The sequence below is a fragment of the Salmo salar genome, chromosome 14, assembly GCF_965601325.2.
Source record: "Salmo salar chromosome 14, fSalSal1, whole genome shotgun sequence".
In the NCBI taxonomy this organism is placed as follows: Eukaryota; Metazoa; Chordata; class Actinopteri; order Salmoniformes; family Salmonidae; genus Salmo; species Salmo salar.
In genome coordinates, this window is record NC_138304.1 from 94,463,906 (window position 1) to 94,480,123 (window position 16,218).

Sequence of the window (16,218 nt, forward strand, 5' to 3'; positions counted from 1 at the left end):
GTCCGCTTGGCGTGATTAATAGTTATGGTGGAGGAACATTTCCCCGCCCGCTGCTCAGTGTTGACGGAAATCAAGCGCCAAACGGTGCGGAGAGAAGGGCTGCTCTTCCGGTCAAGGTTTAGGCAATGCCCGGGAAGGCTAAACGATATCATGTAGTGGGCCACAATACATTCATAACTTAAGTTGTGGACCTATTATGGATTGCAATAGAATATATATTTCAAAGATGTCTATTGTCGTTGGCCCTCATCTCATAAGAGTAGGCTAGTTGCCCCTCCCCATACTGGGAATTGAGTATGCCCTCTGTGCGAACCTATAATTTCCAGCATTACTCAACTGGCCGTAGGGAATGCATAAGAGCTGCAGGATGAATGGAGGGTCCCTGCACTGACCAGGGGGGGAAATATTCAGTTCAATGAGCTCCCGCATGCACTATGCCCTCTCAGCTCAGCACTGACTGACTGACTGACTGACACGCACTCACACCTCCCGGGTACCGGGGCTCACACTCAACATTCGGACAGGTAACTAACTATAAGACATTTGATTTCCATTGGTCCGCCAGCATGTAGGCTATTGTCTGAATGTGTGAGTGAGTGGTTGTAGACTATAGCTCGGGATGTGGGGTGACGATGAGGGCCTCTGCACACTCTGCACATAATAGCCCCAGCCTTATCTCTCAAGAAAATAGTAAGGGGTGACTCAGGTGTTGAGTGATCCATCCGCCACCCGTAAAGACCTGTCTGTATCTCGCAGTCACACCGCAGCGGGCAAACGCTTCCCTTGCTCTGCCAGTGGCTCAAGGCTCGCTGGCCAATGATCACAGTATATTGCATCGGGATGAGCACTCTCTGTTTACTTAAATGGGCACTAAAGATATTTAGCCTTCATTTACCTATGCAAGTCAGTTAAGAACAAATTAATATTTTACAATGATGGCCTATCCCGGCCAAACCCTCCTTAACCCGGACGACGCTGGGCCAATTGTGCGCGGCCCCTTGAGACTCCCGATCCCGGCCGGTTGTGAGGCAGCCCGGGATCGAACCAAGGTCTGTAGTGAAACTTCTAGAACTGAGTGGCAGTGCCTTAGACCGCTGCGCCACTCGAAAGCCTCCAAAACCTACCGAACACACACGCTTTGGAATCGGGCGAGTTGTGTGAATGTAGAGTGGCATTGCGAGAGATACGTCCCTTTGCCAGATACATTGCAGTGTCATCCACCCTCTTTATCCTCCCTCCAAAGTGATCCGTTTCTCCTCAGGGGCAATGACTGCCTCCATTAATGATTCACAGGCTCAAATAAAAGGGATTTAAGTTGACGTTGTGTCACGTGAGCAGGGCGCATAATACAGTGTTATGGCACGAAGAAAAAACCGGAGCCCCGGTCTGGCCATACAACGATTGCGCGCGTCACCCCACTTTCCGTGAGTGGAGACGGGGCTTTCTAGACATTTGCCAACGAGAGGAAGCAAGAAGGAGAGAGGAGAGAAAGATGTTCTTGGTTTTTGTGGACGGTATTATACTGCTGTCACGGACGGATATGTTTTTCCTCGCGGACAGAGTCAGAGCTCGTGCTTCGGGAGGATGGATTTTATTTTGAGGTATTTCCGCCGATTGTTCATTACTGTCGTGAGTTATTGCCGCGAGAAGCAGAGGTCAGTAAGAAAAAAAGACTCCATGGTTTTGCCTGGCTGGAAAACTAAGACTGTAACATCTTTAAAGAGCATCGATATTCAAGTTTTTGGCTACTGAAATGAATTACATCAAACATAACTTCACTGATATTTCCTTCACTATACCGTGGGAACATTTGAGCTTAGTTTCCAAGCCCATATAACAATTCCCCATCCCATGGTGTAGCCTAACTACACTGGTGTTTTAAATATTACCCCCCCCCCCCCAAAGAAATATAATTACAATTTTTCCCCAGTTTCATTTTGATCAGAATCCTAAGAATCCTCTGCTAGGCTACAGAGACTCGCTATTTGTGCAGCTAGAGAACCGTGTGCAGGTTATGCAGCCACAGCCAGATACATCAGCTAGCAGTTGGCCTACATATCCGTTTTTCAAATAAACCCAGCCATTTGAACGTCTGTTGGTGAGAAGAAGAAAAAAACAGAGGAGGTGAAAGCAGTCATGACGTCCAGCTCGGAGGTGTAATTCCTTTCCCTATTAAATACATTCATTTGTGGTGTTATACATGGGTTTTCTCGGGAAAGGATAAATCAAACTGAGGTCCATAAAAAGTTAAGAAAAGCTGTGCGGTTGTGCAGCTCCGCCAGGGAAACGAGGATATAATGGAAGACGGAGTGCCATCCAGGACCGCGCGGCCGCGCTGAGGTCATGGCGCTGGAGTGTGATTTATGGGCGCGGGGACATGGGGCAGCCGTTGCTCGAGAGCTAATGACTATTCGATCCAATTCCAATGGTGGAGAAAAATACACCCCAAAATAGAGAAGCTGTACAATAGTGCAAGCTACTTTATTGTTTTCAGGATAGTTTTGTAATTTGTAAAAAATATATTTGAACGTTGATCTGATTGTTGGTTTTAAGATGTGTTATTTTTATTACTAGCCAAAATTTGGTTATTTCTGATAATGTGGATGATATGTCTTATTTAAAGAACATTAACTAACTTTGTTGCAAAACGAACAAATATGATTACAATATGACACAATATATCGGCGATTTGAATATAGCGGCTACATTTGCGGGACATATCACAATTCTACTACATTTGATCAATTTGCGTGACTTATTTTGTCGGTTAATGTTGTAGGAATTTATTGTTCAAAATTAATTAGCATTGTCCAAATATCCATAAATTGATGGATTGTTACTTAATTTAATTAATTACTATCTTGTAAAATATGATAGGAAGCTACTATAGCATACATATTGTTCTTATTGATAATGATACGCATTTAAATGTTAGGTGTAATACTGGACCTATAGGTTTATTAAGGAAAAAACAGGTTGGCTCTAGTAACGTTCATTTACATTTTTCTTTCAGAATTCTGCCTAAATAAATCCCATCCATCCTACAGTCTTCACGAGATCCTGCCCTGCCACCGGTAAGTCCATATTATGTCCTTATCGATTTATGTTACAAATGCTTGATTGTCATATCCTTATTCAATTGTAATAAGTAGAACATAGACGCCTTTTCCAGCGCCCTCACACACATGCGTGTAGCATACACACACATCCATAGCCTGTAGCTTATACTTCCTACAGCTTGTTGTGGTGATATGAAACGCCTGAGAGCAATAATTCGTTCTCTTCCACATGTCTTTTGGAGTCTAATTTGTCACTATAAAAACGATGGGGGGAATCGCACCTCTTGGAGCGGTGCCTTGCTCCTTTAAAAATAAATCCTATCTCTGAAAACCATCAGCCTAGGGGTAGGCTATAGAGAACGCTTAACTTGCTGTAAACTTAGCAAAATGCTACTGCCAAAAAGCCCAACAATGTTTGATGGGTTGTATTCGTCCGTTTTGTATTAATATCAATCTGCCTTCTGTTCCCACTATCTCCATGACATCTAGCCTCGTAGTTAGGGCCCACATTAATGGAAATCACCACTCAGCATTTCGGCAAAACACAAAGGAGAAAAGAATTATACCAAGTCATTATTCTGCTTTGAAAAAGAAAGGCAATGTTTGCTAAAAAATATCCTCACACGTGAATGTTTGTCCCACTCACCCTCCCACGCCGTCCGAATGTTCTATTCTATATCTTTTTACTGTGTGGCTGACTCTGTCCTTCCTTCCATCCATCCATCCTGCGGCCTCAGACGACAAGAGAAGCAGTGTTCAAGACGTGTTTACTGCCTAGAGATGCAAGAGGACATAAATATTTTTTGCCTTGGCCGCAAACGTCACCATTCACATGCAGAGGGATTCCCCATGCTCTCGGTTTCTTTCTCCCCCTGTTTCTCTCTCCCCGGTTTCTCTCCCCCGGTTTCTCTCTCCCGGGTTTCTCTCGTCTCCCTCCTCTGTTTCCCTTTTGGAGGTGTAACTTCTTTCCATTTTTCTCACCAAGAGCCTGATGGGGGGTCTTTCCCTTGGTTCATCCCAACCACGGCTTTGATCTGCGGCGTCCCCAGTTCATTAACGCATCGTTTATTTATTTTTATATCATTCCAGGAAACATACCTATTCCATCCTAGGAACTTTGAAATTGGTGGAATATTGCAACGAAAATAACCAAAACTCCCAGCACCATTCGTAAACAAAAAGCTTGATAGGCTGTATAAAATGCTACAATGTTGGTAAATGATTAATGACGCTTTTTATCCCTCTCATAGTAATGGAAATGTGCCGTTGTCATCTGCTGTGCTGCGTACATCTCTGTACTTATGTTATTCGATTCTGTGTGGAATAAATAACAACAAATGCCAGAAAACACTTTAGGGGATGGGTGTTCGTGGTTTTTGTAATGCTATTTTTCCCCCATACTACTTCATCACGTGGGGGAGGAGAGCCACACGATTTGAAGTGGCTTTCTGTGTTCAAGGCGCTAGGTCATTTGCATAATTGTTCTTGTCTATGGTGACGCTATGTTTTGGGGGAGTTCACTGGTCTGGTGATGTCTGCATGGTACTTGTGCACGTACTTGTACACATAGTCCAGCATAGCCTAGGTTTAATATTGGTATGAGGGCACTGCTCTAGCATGTGATGAGTTCAACCGCGAAGGCAGAGAGCGCTTATCTGGGCGACCCAAGTCCTCGCGCCTGCTTTCGTAATCTCGGTTAACCCATCGACGTCGAACAGAAAAAAAGGGAGTTCGTTTCTTCTACACACAGAGCCACTCGCCTCTTCCCTTTTTTGTTGTGGCCGATGAGTCCTGTATGAGCTAGGTGCAGGCTGGTCCTGCTGATTCTACCCCAGCTAAACTTTTTCTCTGGACTACTGTTCTGATCGATTTTGTCGTTGAATGAGAAATATTGCGTTGTGCTCTGCATTCGTCGTCAGAGGAAAAGGTAAGCAGGCCAGAAATCTCTCTCGGTTGTAAATGGCAGAGTTTGTGTCGCGCGGTGATTTATCACTGTATGACTTACATCTCAGTTCAGGAAGAGTTCACACACAACACAGACAGACAGATTTCTCTCGCGCGCGGAGCGGGGGGTTGAGCATTAGAAGGCTCGAGTCTGTCTTCTCTCTTGTCTTCTCTCTGTCTTCTCTTTTCTGCCCTTTTCTGCCCTGTGACTATGTGTACAAGTACGTGCACGAGTACCATTTCTTTTTTGTACCGGATTATTTCTTTTGGAAATGCATCAAAAAGCGTTGTGATAGGTTTTCCAGATCATGGCTTTATTAAGAGCAGATGTGATGGGACGTAAAATTAATTTTCATTCTACTGTGTGTTGAGGGCAGGAGGGCCTGGTTTTCAGACAGTTTTTGTTTGTCGTGGTGCATTGTCTGTAACGAGCGGTAGTTAACTAATTATCTATCCATTTTCTATTATTTTAAAATATCTTATAGGTATATGATTGATACGATTGATTTATTAATATCACTATTATTATTATTGCCCACAGTTAGTACTACATTGTAACAGCCTAATAGAGTAGTAATATATTTATTTTGAATAGAAATATAATTAATATCATACATCACAAACCTTCTCCACTTTCACCGTTTTATCATGAATAAATTCAGTAATTTATTTGAATGAACTGTCTTTTGGACTGCCATAACTATGCTATACAATATGTTCATATTTTCATTTAAGTTTCCACAATAGCCTACATGAACCTGCCTATTAACCTGTCCCAGTCGCCATTAGCTATGAAATTAGCTTCAGACTTGAAATAGTTTGATAATTGATACTGCTGCATCAAATGACTCGTCTACGTTTAATCTTTTCTTTGTTTGTTTGATTTTTAACATCATGTCCATTAGGGTCCCTTTAGAGCGGCTGTGTCAATAGTGTTCTTACTTTATTACGACTACAAGGCTTCATAAATTAAGCCTGAAATCCCTCTAACGAAAACCCAACCGTTTTATTTTACAAACTTGTGTATTGTACCCATTTGCCCACATCGGATATCTAAAATAAATACCTATCAATTCAATTGGATAGTATTTCAATAACTTCTCGTTGGATATGACCCCAGTTTGCCAACCTCAGTCAGTAGACTGCTAGCAGTGGTTGGGCAGTCCTACTCATTGTAGACACAATAGCTAGGCTTCTTCCTTGAGTAGCCATGTACTAGGCTAGTAACCCTATAGTTCTAGGCTATATCCCGGATCTCTGTGTGCCTGATCGAGCCATAGCCTAGCTGTTCATCGGCCCGCTTTCTGCATCCCACCAGCTACTGACCCCCATACATCACCGGGACGGGCGCCCGCGTCGACAGCAGCGACAGGAGCCATTATTATAGGCCTGTGAGGTAAAGTTCACGTCGTGGTCATGGAGATGCGCGGATGCCCGCCCGGTTTTTCAGGTTTCCTCCTGGCCCTGTCATCCATCTTGGTTCTACAAAAATATGCAGCAAAAACTGGGGAATGTGGTTGTTTATGCTTTTAGCCCAGACAGAGATTTCTGCCAGGTGGTTGGACTGGGGTAGACTATAGCACACCGCGTTGAGGGCTGGCCCGCCTATTCCGTCCAACGATTAGGCCTACGGGAGATTTGAGGTGTATTTTTTTAGGTGCATTTTAGCTAACAAATAACAATATTACATGTAATATAATAAACCCTGAGGACAACCTAATTATAACAGCCTTCAGACCTAGTACACAACGTAGGCTAATCGTTTTGTGTTCTATAACTAACCTGTTAAACTGTCTTTTCTCATTTAATTTTGGCATCATTATTAATATGGCACAATTGAGTATATGCTTTTGTAAAAGTATTTATTTTGATACAGTTGGTGTGCCGTAAGTGCAGGTGGTGATATGAGGTTTGTGCATGCTTTTGTGCCCTGTATTGTTAACAGAAGGTAAACGATAATAGCCAGAGAACTGTTGTCCCTATCTTGCCTCCATAGTATCTGGTGTCAGCCCTGTATTGAAAAGTAAGATGGATCGCCACCATTTCTTCTCCTCACGGTGCTTCTTGTAACCCTAGGTTCACCCGAGGAGGCCATTGGCGGAGAGGCGTCACGTGACCAAGGGGTGCCAATGTTATTCTACAAGGGTGTCAAGACCCTGTCAGTTTCTGAAATAAATATTGGGAAACGGCGAGATGCAAAAGGCAACCTACTACGACAGCTCCGCAATTTACAGTGGCTACCCGTATCAAAGCGCAAATGGCTTCAGTTATGACGCCAATCAGGTCCAATATCCCCGGGTCTCTCATGTGGAAAGTGAGTACCATCGACCCGCCTGCTCCCTGCAGTCCCCAGACGGCTCGGTCGCCCTGCAGAAGTCGGGAGAGATAGCAGAGAGCTGCGATATGAGTACGGCCATCCAGGCGGCGCAGCCACCCGTCCTCACCGACAGCAATAAACCACAGGTGTCGGTGTCTGTCCCGCCACCGCCTCCTCAGTCACAGTCCCCTGGTTCTCTCAACCAGAACAAGAGCAACGGCTCCAGTCAAGCCGACTCAAATGGCTCCGTACACGGCTCGCCGACCTCCACCACCCGGAAGCACATCTTCCCATGGATGAAAGAGTCCCGTCAGAACCAGAAGCCTAAAACCAGTAGCTCCAGCTCAGGTATATGACCTAGACCCCCACTGCTGATGAAACACGTGATAAAATACACCTCATTATTCATGCGTAAACAGAAGAACCAAGCAAGGTTACAATAAAAGGTTTGATTATGCTGCATACATTTATATTCTCAAACTTTTGACTCACAACTGAACGAAGTATCGTTCTACCATTGTGATGTATTATTTATTATCTATCCTAATCTAGTCCTATTACGCATCCACTCCTGTGATGTCATATGGTTCTTCCATCATTATGCATTCCAGAGGCCTATTACGCATACTCCAACTTTATCTCAATATGTTGATATTTAACGCATCCTTTGTTATATATTATGATGTAGTCCTGTTCATTAGAAATACTCCATTGTGATGCATTCCTCATAGTTTTAGGCCTTGCTTCGTGCACCATTTGTTGTCCGTATGCTCTAGCGTTGACTTGATGCTAGAATAAACATCACATATTGGCCCGGATCACACAACGTTGTGTGCAGGACAAAAAACAAACACGCAAAAACAGCTGTTCCAATTTGTTCCATTGTTTTGATTACAGGAAGAGCCAGGGGATGGGGAGGAAGTTGTTTACCAACATGTAACCCAAAGTTCAAAGACGCTAACATTCCCATGGCCTTACCAAATCATATTGTCTCCATAGGCTATAGTAGGCCTATTTATGTCCACCTTTTGGGAATATATTTGGTGAGAAGTTAAATAAGTGGGGCATCCAGGCTTCTAGAAGATCTAGTGAATCACATTTATCAGGAGTCTGTCAGGATGTCTGCCAAATGAATGCCAAAGGGACCTTTTCAAACCCTAGGCCCAGATTCAATCAGATCGAGCGTTTACCGGTTTTAGAAGACACCCTCATACCGGATTTGTGTTTTGGCGGTGTCAGAGGTAGATCTGCATTGGAGTAGTCAAATTGGTGAGCAGCTGCTCTTGCGATCATTGTCACGAAGCCACACCCGCCCCACTCGAGTTAGAAGTTCAGAAACAGAAAATCTAGGCTGTATAGAAATATTGACGCTCAAAAAGACAAATCATTAAACAAAATAATATTTCTATCATCATAATGGAGGTGTAGATTACATCTCACATTCCTGTGGTGGAACGTGTAAACAAGGCTGCATGGAATTTCTGTTCATGAGAACTCCAGTGCAGCGAATGGCAATATCTGCTCTAGGTTTAATGTCAGGAGCCGCTCTAACGTAGTTCCAGCTCTGACACGTCAAAACAGACGCTGGGCAGAAATCAGCTAAAGCTGATTGAATAGAAGTCTTCTATAGCTTGCTTTTTACGCACAGGTATGAATATAATTCACAGAACCCTCAACCATATGCCAATAATTCACAGAACCCTCAACCATATACCAATAATTCACAGAACCCTCAACCATATGCCAATAATTCACAGAACCCTCAACCATATGTCAATAATTCACAGAACCATCAACCATATGCCAATAATTCACAGAACCCTCAACCATATGCCAATAATTCACAGAACCCTCAACCATATGCCAATAATTCACAGAACCCTCAACCATATGTCAATAATTCACAGAACCATCAACCATATGCCAATCATTCACAGAACCCTCAACCATATGCCAATAATTCACAGAACCCTCAACCATATGCCAATAATTCACAGAACCCTCAACCATATGCCAATAATTCACAGAACCCTCAACCATATGCCAATAATTCACAGAACCCTCAACCATATGCCAATAATTCACAGAACCCTCAACCATATGATAATAATTCCAATTACAGCAGTAGCTCATGTTTGAAACAGTATAATTACTAAATGTTTTATTTGGAAAATTATGATTATTTGGATTATAGAATGATTATAGCATGTTTCCTACCTTTTAAAAGTGTTTTATTAGGATCCCCATACTGCTAAAGCTAAAGCAGTATGGGGCGGCAGGTAGCCTAGTGGTTAGAGCGTTGGACTAGTAACCGAAAGGTTGGACTAGTAACCGAAAGGTTCTGCCCCTGAACAAGGCAGTTCTACCCCTGAACAAGGCAGTTCTACCCCTGAACAAGGCAGTTCTGCCCCTGAACAAGGCAGTTCTACCCCTGAACAAGGCAGTTCTACCCCTGAACAAGGCAGTTCTGCCCCTGAACAAGGCAGTTCTGCCCCTGAACAAGGCATGGAAAATAAGAACTTGTTCTTAACTGACTTGCCTAGTTAAATATAGGTAAAATAAAACAATACAAAAGCTCTACTCTTCCTGGGGTCCTGGGGTCCAGGAAGCAGTGGTATAGTAGCCTCGTTTCTGAAACTGAGATTCTGAAAACATTTCTCTCCCCATTTCTAAAACAAATCTAACTGGGCAAAAACTGGTTGAATCAAAGTTTTTTCCCCACATCATTTCAACCAACAATTTAAATGTGATTCTCATTGAATCAATGTGGAAAACTTTTTGGTTATGCAAAAACATAAGATAATTTTGTATTTTTTTCATCCAACTTTGAACCTAAATCAACATTTTTGGTTGATTTCATGTTGAATTCAAGTTAGTTGACAACTCAACCAAATGTAAATCTAAACTAAACTTTCAACAGATGTGTGTGCCCAGAAGGAACATGATGACATTCTGCATTCCTCTCGCTCAGCCTCTGGCTGTACAGTAGCTAGAAGCACAATTTATTAGGTGTTGGCAACATGCCACAAACGGTAACTAGACCAACACCTTGCTGTGCAGCGGCCGAGCCCCAGCCATTCAGCATGATGAGACTCATAGGAGAAGGCAAGGCGAGGTTTAGCTCATGCGCCTTGAGGAATACAGATGTTTGAATACAGCTCCAGTGGGATATAGGAGGTATTATAATGCACAGCACGGCTGTGTGTGGATGTGGTCCTAAAACCCTATCCAATCTTTCGTTTTTTCACACACGCACGCGCGCGCGCACACAACGATAACCACTTTAATTTGGCTTTTACGTAAAGCATAGCTAACACTTAAGAGCCGGCCTAAATTAGTAACATCCACAGTCTACTGGGACATCTCTGTTTTATCTGCATTTGTAGAACTCTTAATGATATGTGTATTTGAGTCGATCCATGTGGAGAGACGTGTGTTATCAGCTATATGTATCTTGTCACTGTGTGGGTCTTGTGCTTGCTGCTGGGGTTGGTTACTGATTGACTGTCTTCCTTTTCCTCTTCCGCGCAGTTGAGAGTTGCCAAGGAGACAAGAGCCCTCCGGGCGGGTCAGCCGCGTCGAAAAGAGCCCGGACGGCTTATACCAGCGCACAACTGGTGGAACTGGAGAAGGAGTTCCACTTCAACCGTTACCTCTGCAGACCCCGCAGGGTCGAGATGGCCAACCTGCTCAACCTCACGGAGAGGCAGATTAAGATCTGGTTCCAGAACCGCAGGATGAAGTACAAAAAGGATCAGAAAGGGTGCGGCATGATGCCCTCTCCCGGGGGACAGTCCCCTCGGAGCCCCCTCGGTCCATCTCCCAGTAGTGGGGGTGGAGGATACCTCAACTCTATGCATTCTCTGGTTAACAGTGTCCCCTATGAGTCCCAGTCGCCAACGTCTTACAATAAGCCCTCTCATAATGCATACGGTATGCCCACGTCATATCCCCCTCCCTTGAACAGCTCCCTAAACAACTGCCCGCCCTCTCAGAAGAGGTATTCCGGGACTGGCCGCTCGCCCACGCCCGAGTATGACGCGCATCCTCTCCAAGGCAATGGGGGCTATGGGGCGCACTTGCAGCAGGGCAGCCCTGTGTATGTTAGCGGAGGCTACATCGATTCGATGCCCAACAACGGGTCCTCCATTTTCGGCCTGACCCATCTCTCGCACCCGCCGTCCACACACATGGACTACAATGGAGCAATCACGATGGGCAATAGTCACCATCACGGACTGTGTGATCCGAACCCGACGTACACAGACCTTACGCCGCACTACTCTCAGGGAAGAATTCAGGAAGCGCCCAAACTTACGCATCTGTAGCCGGGATGCACCCCGGATCACTCCGCCCCATTGTCCTATACCTCCAGACCTACCATCGCTTTGTTCCTTCTCTTCTTCAGTAGCTTCTTCCACCTTTTCTTTGTTTTGGGTTTTGTTTTTTTATATAGTTGAATGTGTGAAGTAGGATAGGAAAGTAATCACTTTGCTTCAAATATTCTGTCTATTTGCTATGGTGTCATTGTTCCACGCAGACATTATCTGATATGACAGGCGCAGGGCACATATGCATAGACCTATTTAATCTTTAGCTTGTTTCTAAAAACAAAAATCAAACAGGGTATATGATCAAATATTATGGTATTCTTTTTAATGTGAATTTTTGTTATTTATCCGCAGTTGAATATATGTTTTTGTGTTATTGTTTTGCATTTTGTTGCACTTGTGGAAGGATCCTTATAGGAATCATGTGCAGGGTTTTTTGAGACACACACACACACACACACACAAAAAGGAAGGTCTGGATGCTCCAGCCTATGACCTACCCAAATTGTGTTCTGTTGAATTTTCAACATTTTATTTCTTTTTGTTCTGACGTGATATTGAGTACTTTAGTATTATTTAACCACCCTGTGCTCTTTGTGGGGAGAAGGTTGTTGGAATCAGACTGCTCTACCCGTTACCTGACGGCAGACAGACGACGGACAGACCACAGACAGACGACGGACAGACCACAGACAGACGACTCTCAGCAGCACATAATATGTTGGTGTTATTTTTCTTCGAGGAGGTGTTTTATTTCTCTACGATTGTAAATCACGCAATCATGCAATAAGGTTGGAAGGAAGGACAGACATTATAATTTTTTGTTATAGAATTATTTTTTGTTGTTGAGATATTACCAAGTTTCTGTTTCACTGTCATACATTCCATCCTGCTCCAGTTCGATAAATACATAAATGATTTTCAATAAAAATGTATCTTTCAACCTTCATTTCGAGGGAATTTGAACGTAGAACACAATGGCACAAACTACAATAATGACGGAATAATAATAATAATAATAATAATAATAATAATATAATAGTAATAATAAACACCTTAATATCCCATAAATAGCCTAATTTGTGAGATAGAAAACAACTGGTAGGACTTTAGAGGTTATGAAAACAAATGTATCCCCATTATCTCATAATCTGTAATACCATTAATAATCTATAACATGTTTCATTTGTAGTGACAATAAATCACGAAAACATTGTAGGCCTCGTGTTTTGTCTCCTCTAGCGCGTGGGCAACTCGGTAGCTCTTGCGGTGGCCTTGTTCCCGTTCCTCCTCCGCACCGGCACATCCATAATAACAAAAGTGTCACGAGGATCTTCTGCAGTATCTGTTAGGATAAAATAGGTTAAATGAGAAACCGTTAGTGGAAAAAAGTTTGCTGATAGGCCTATATTCAATCACTAGATTTTAGGTGGAACTGTTTCAAATGTATTATGGCGCTATAGGATGCATAAAATGGCCTGTTAAGATCATAATTATAGTTATTTACAAATGTAAATTATGTAAATGAGACTTAATGAAGGGGGTGTAATACAGAGCATATGAATATTTGATTTATATGCTATCTGATGCAGCTAAATAGGCCTATGTGGGTCGCGGGATTCGCTGCTCACAATAATAATTATAGAGGTTTAGAAGAAGCAGAAAGTATTCAACATAATCTCAGCTGTTAATATTGTGTAATCACGTAAAATAAGTATGACAATTATAGCTTGTGTATGTCTCTCTGAAGACTAGCTTTTCGGAATGTGTACTTCAGTTTCCTTTGTTGTGGCACGCCCAAATTGAATTCACACATGTCTGAAAAAGAAAGCTGTCGTACATATAGAATAACAAGTATTTTCTATTGAATTAATTGGACTACATTCAAGTTTAGATTTTCAAACATAATTCAATGAGCATATTGATTAATTATATAAAGCAGGCCAATAAAGACCAATAATGCAGAACACGATGCAACATTCAGTACCATGCATTGTGCACTATTTCCCTACCAATAATCGAAGACACGTACTTTACTAGTAAATTGATAGTTTCCCCTCAAATGCATTTCAGGATTATCGAAAAGTTTTACAAAAGCTGTACTCGAATTTATTTCCTTTAGAACGATGACAAAATGACTGATATTATAGGGCAAGAGCTCTATGATCCTGACATATGGTTAGCAGGGGAACCTAGAACAATTAAACCATGCTCTGTCAGCATAGACTGAGCAGCTCTGGAACCAAAACACACACACACACACACACACACACACACACACACACACACACACACACACACACACACACACACACACACACACACACACACACACACACACACACACACACACACACCACACACACACACACACACACAGCATTGATTTGACTCATATGCAGGAAATTTTAACGCACCATAAATAAGGTTTTGGTTTGAAAAAAATGATTTGTTGTTCATTGTATTTCCATCCGTGGGAAAGGGGTCCTAAATCATTCCCCCAGAATACCCCTGTAAAAAAAGTGTGTAGGTCGGAGTAGGGTTCACAGAAAGCCGCCACCCACTCCTTGCCTTGCAGACAAAGCCTGTGCGTAATTCCCAAAAGCCATCCTTCTCCTCCTCAGCAGCCCTGTCCTTTGCGTACTCTTCTCACCTCCAACAAACCCAAATGTTTGCTCCAACGAAAATATGGACGTTTTGTAAACACGTAAAAATAAATTCCAGAAAGAAAAATGCAATGGAGATGTTGGTTTAGCCTACTCACCGTTCACGCGCATTATCGGCCATCTGCTACATTTTCCTTGTATTTTTAATGTCTTAAAACACCCTTTAAGCGACAGAAAAGCTGTGATTGCAAACAGAAACGTGTTCTAATCTGAGTGGCCAGTGTTTCTCGCCGCTTCCTGGCTGCATTTGATCCAGGGGAGAGTTAGAAGCCTTAAATGTGTTCTGAGGGCACGGAGCTGTCAGACCTTTTAGCAAGTAAGATTGATCGCGCGCAGGCTTCCAGGATTCTTTGTTTGGTATATAAGCAATAAACTGAGCGAGGCCTACCACTTATTTTTCTCCTCTCTCCAACTCACTATTCCAGTTTCTAAAGAAAACAACATAGCTACTTCCTGGCTGTTTGACAAAAAACATCCAAAATGTGGCTTTCACAGATTGTACTGGACGGGCAAATTACCAAACACTGTGGGAGCTGCTCAGTCGATACACATGTCCTTCTACAGAATCTCCCTGCAATGTATTCGTTAAAACGACATATCCCCATGGCAGGTTTGGTTTATATTGTGCAATAGAACAAAGGGGTATTAGGAATGTGTGAGAAAAAAAGGATCAAATGTAAAGAGGATTATTTTCTCCATTCTTGCACTTGTCCACCCACCACCCACCGCCCACCACACTTGGCCTCAGACGCCTTCTAAAACCTCTCATATCCGGGGAAAACCCGCAAGAGAAGCAGCATAAAGACCAGACCAGATCATTTTTTAGAATATCGGTCAACCTTACTTTAGTGAACCCGGGAGTACTATGCAGAGTGACCTATGCAGAGTGACATATGCAGAGTAGTGTAAGTGCTGTATTTTATAGAGATAGAGAACGAGTAACGGTTCCCAAAGCATTGTGGACTAAAGTGAAGCAGAACATGATTGGTATGCAGATGCACAATTTGCTGAATTTGACATTTGAAATATATATATATTTTTGCATTAGGTTCGTGTCATTGTATAAAATTCGATTGCTAATACATACACCACTTGTATAGTGTGTGTGTGTGTGTGTGTGTGTGTGTGTGTGTGTGTGTGTGTGTGTGTGTATGTGTGTGTGTGTGTGTGTGTGTGTGTGTGTGTGTGTGTGTGTGTGAGTGTGTGTGTGTGTGTGTGTGTGTGTGTGTGTGTGTGTGTGTGTGTGTGTGTGTGTGTGTGTGTGTGTATGTGTGTGTGTGTGTGTGTGTGGGCTATTTGGGTATTTGGGTGTTATGCACAATATTTCACTTCATGTGTAATGAATGTATTGCACACAAGTGGGTGACAGTAACATGGCATCGTAGTGAGCATTAGCCTCAATAAGTATGACTCTAAGTTCCCAGTTGTGTGTATCAATGTATGAGCCTTGCCTATATAGCCCATAGATGCTTGTATTGAACAGAACGTCTTTGAACACAGTCTATATGGTTAGCTCTACCGCTTTGGAACACATTGGATTGTCTGTCAGGAGCTCTCAGTATTAGTTTTTGGGGTGTGTTTTCCCTGACTGAACTCTACATGAATGGCTAACTTTGCTAATGACCGCAGGCATAGCATGTAGCTAGCTATTGGCGTGATTTGCGTGATTTGCGTGGCGCGGGGCGTTCTCTATTGACATACTCAACACCAGAAAAGAAGAGTGCACGAGCAAGTGTAGCTACTTCCCTGTCACAGCGCGCAGGCGGCCATTCTAAAAACACATTTATAGCTTAGTGGAGTTGACTGGGGGGTTAAGGGACGAGACAAAGGTGTAAATAAAAACAGCCTTCCCCGCATAGACGAGGCGTTCTTCACCAGAGTTTTTAGATCAATCAAGCAGA

General features: G+C 43.0%; 1 protein-coding gene and 2 long non-coding RNA genes across 8 annotated transcripts in view; 1 reads left to right on the plus strand and 2 right to left on the minus strand.

The window, feature by feature from the left end:
• Positions 1–4,379, minus strand: part of LOC106570520 (uncharacterized) — a 5,447-nt gene extending 1,068 nt beyond the window's left edge. Inside the window, exon 1 of the long non-coding RNA XR_001320692.3 lies at positions 3,706–4,379. This is a non-coding gene — a long non-coding RNA (uncharacterized LOC106570520). The remainder of the gene's footprint in view (positions 1–3,705) is intronic.
• Positions 1–12,598, plus strand: part of hoxa3a (homeobox A3a) — a 27,021-nt gene extending 14,423 nt beyond the window's left edge. For 2 of the 6 annotated variants that reach the window (XM_045693626.2, XM_014142925.3), the window contains exons 2-4: positions 3,014–3,074; positions 7,080–7,668; positions 10,852–12,598. In XM_045693626.2, the coding sequence (XP_045549582.2) occupies positions 7,197–7,668; positions 10,852–11,648 (1,269 nt within the window). In that variant the 5' untranslated portion in view covers positions 3,014–3,074; positions 7,080–7,196 and the 3' untranslated portion in view covers positions 11,649–12,598. Of the gene's footprint in view, positions 1–1,390; positions 1,602–1,624; positions 2,155–3,013; positions 3,075–4,421; positions 4,987–7,079; positions 7,669–10,851 lie in introns of those variants that run through there. The other 4 variants (XM_014142924.3, XM_014142923.3, XM_014142928.3 and 1 more) reach the window with 4 other exon arrangements.
• LOC106570518 (uncharacterized) lies at positions 12,362–15,203 on the minus strand. The gene is made up of 2 exons (XR_001320690.3): positions 14,069–15,203; positions 12,362–12,996 (listed from the first exon to the last, which is right to left on the minus strand). It is a non-coding gene; the product is annotated as an uncharacterized LOC106570518 (long non-coding RNA).
• Between the last annotated feature and the right edge of the window lie 1,015 nt (positions 15,204–16,218).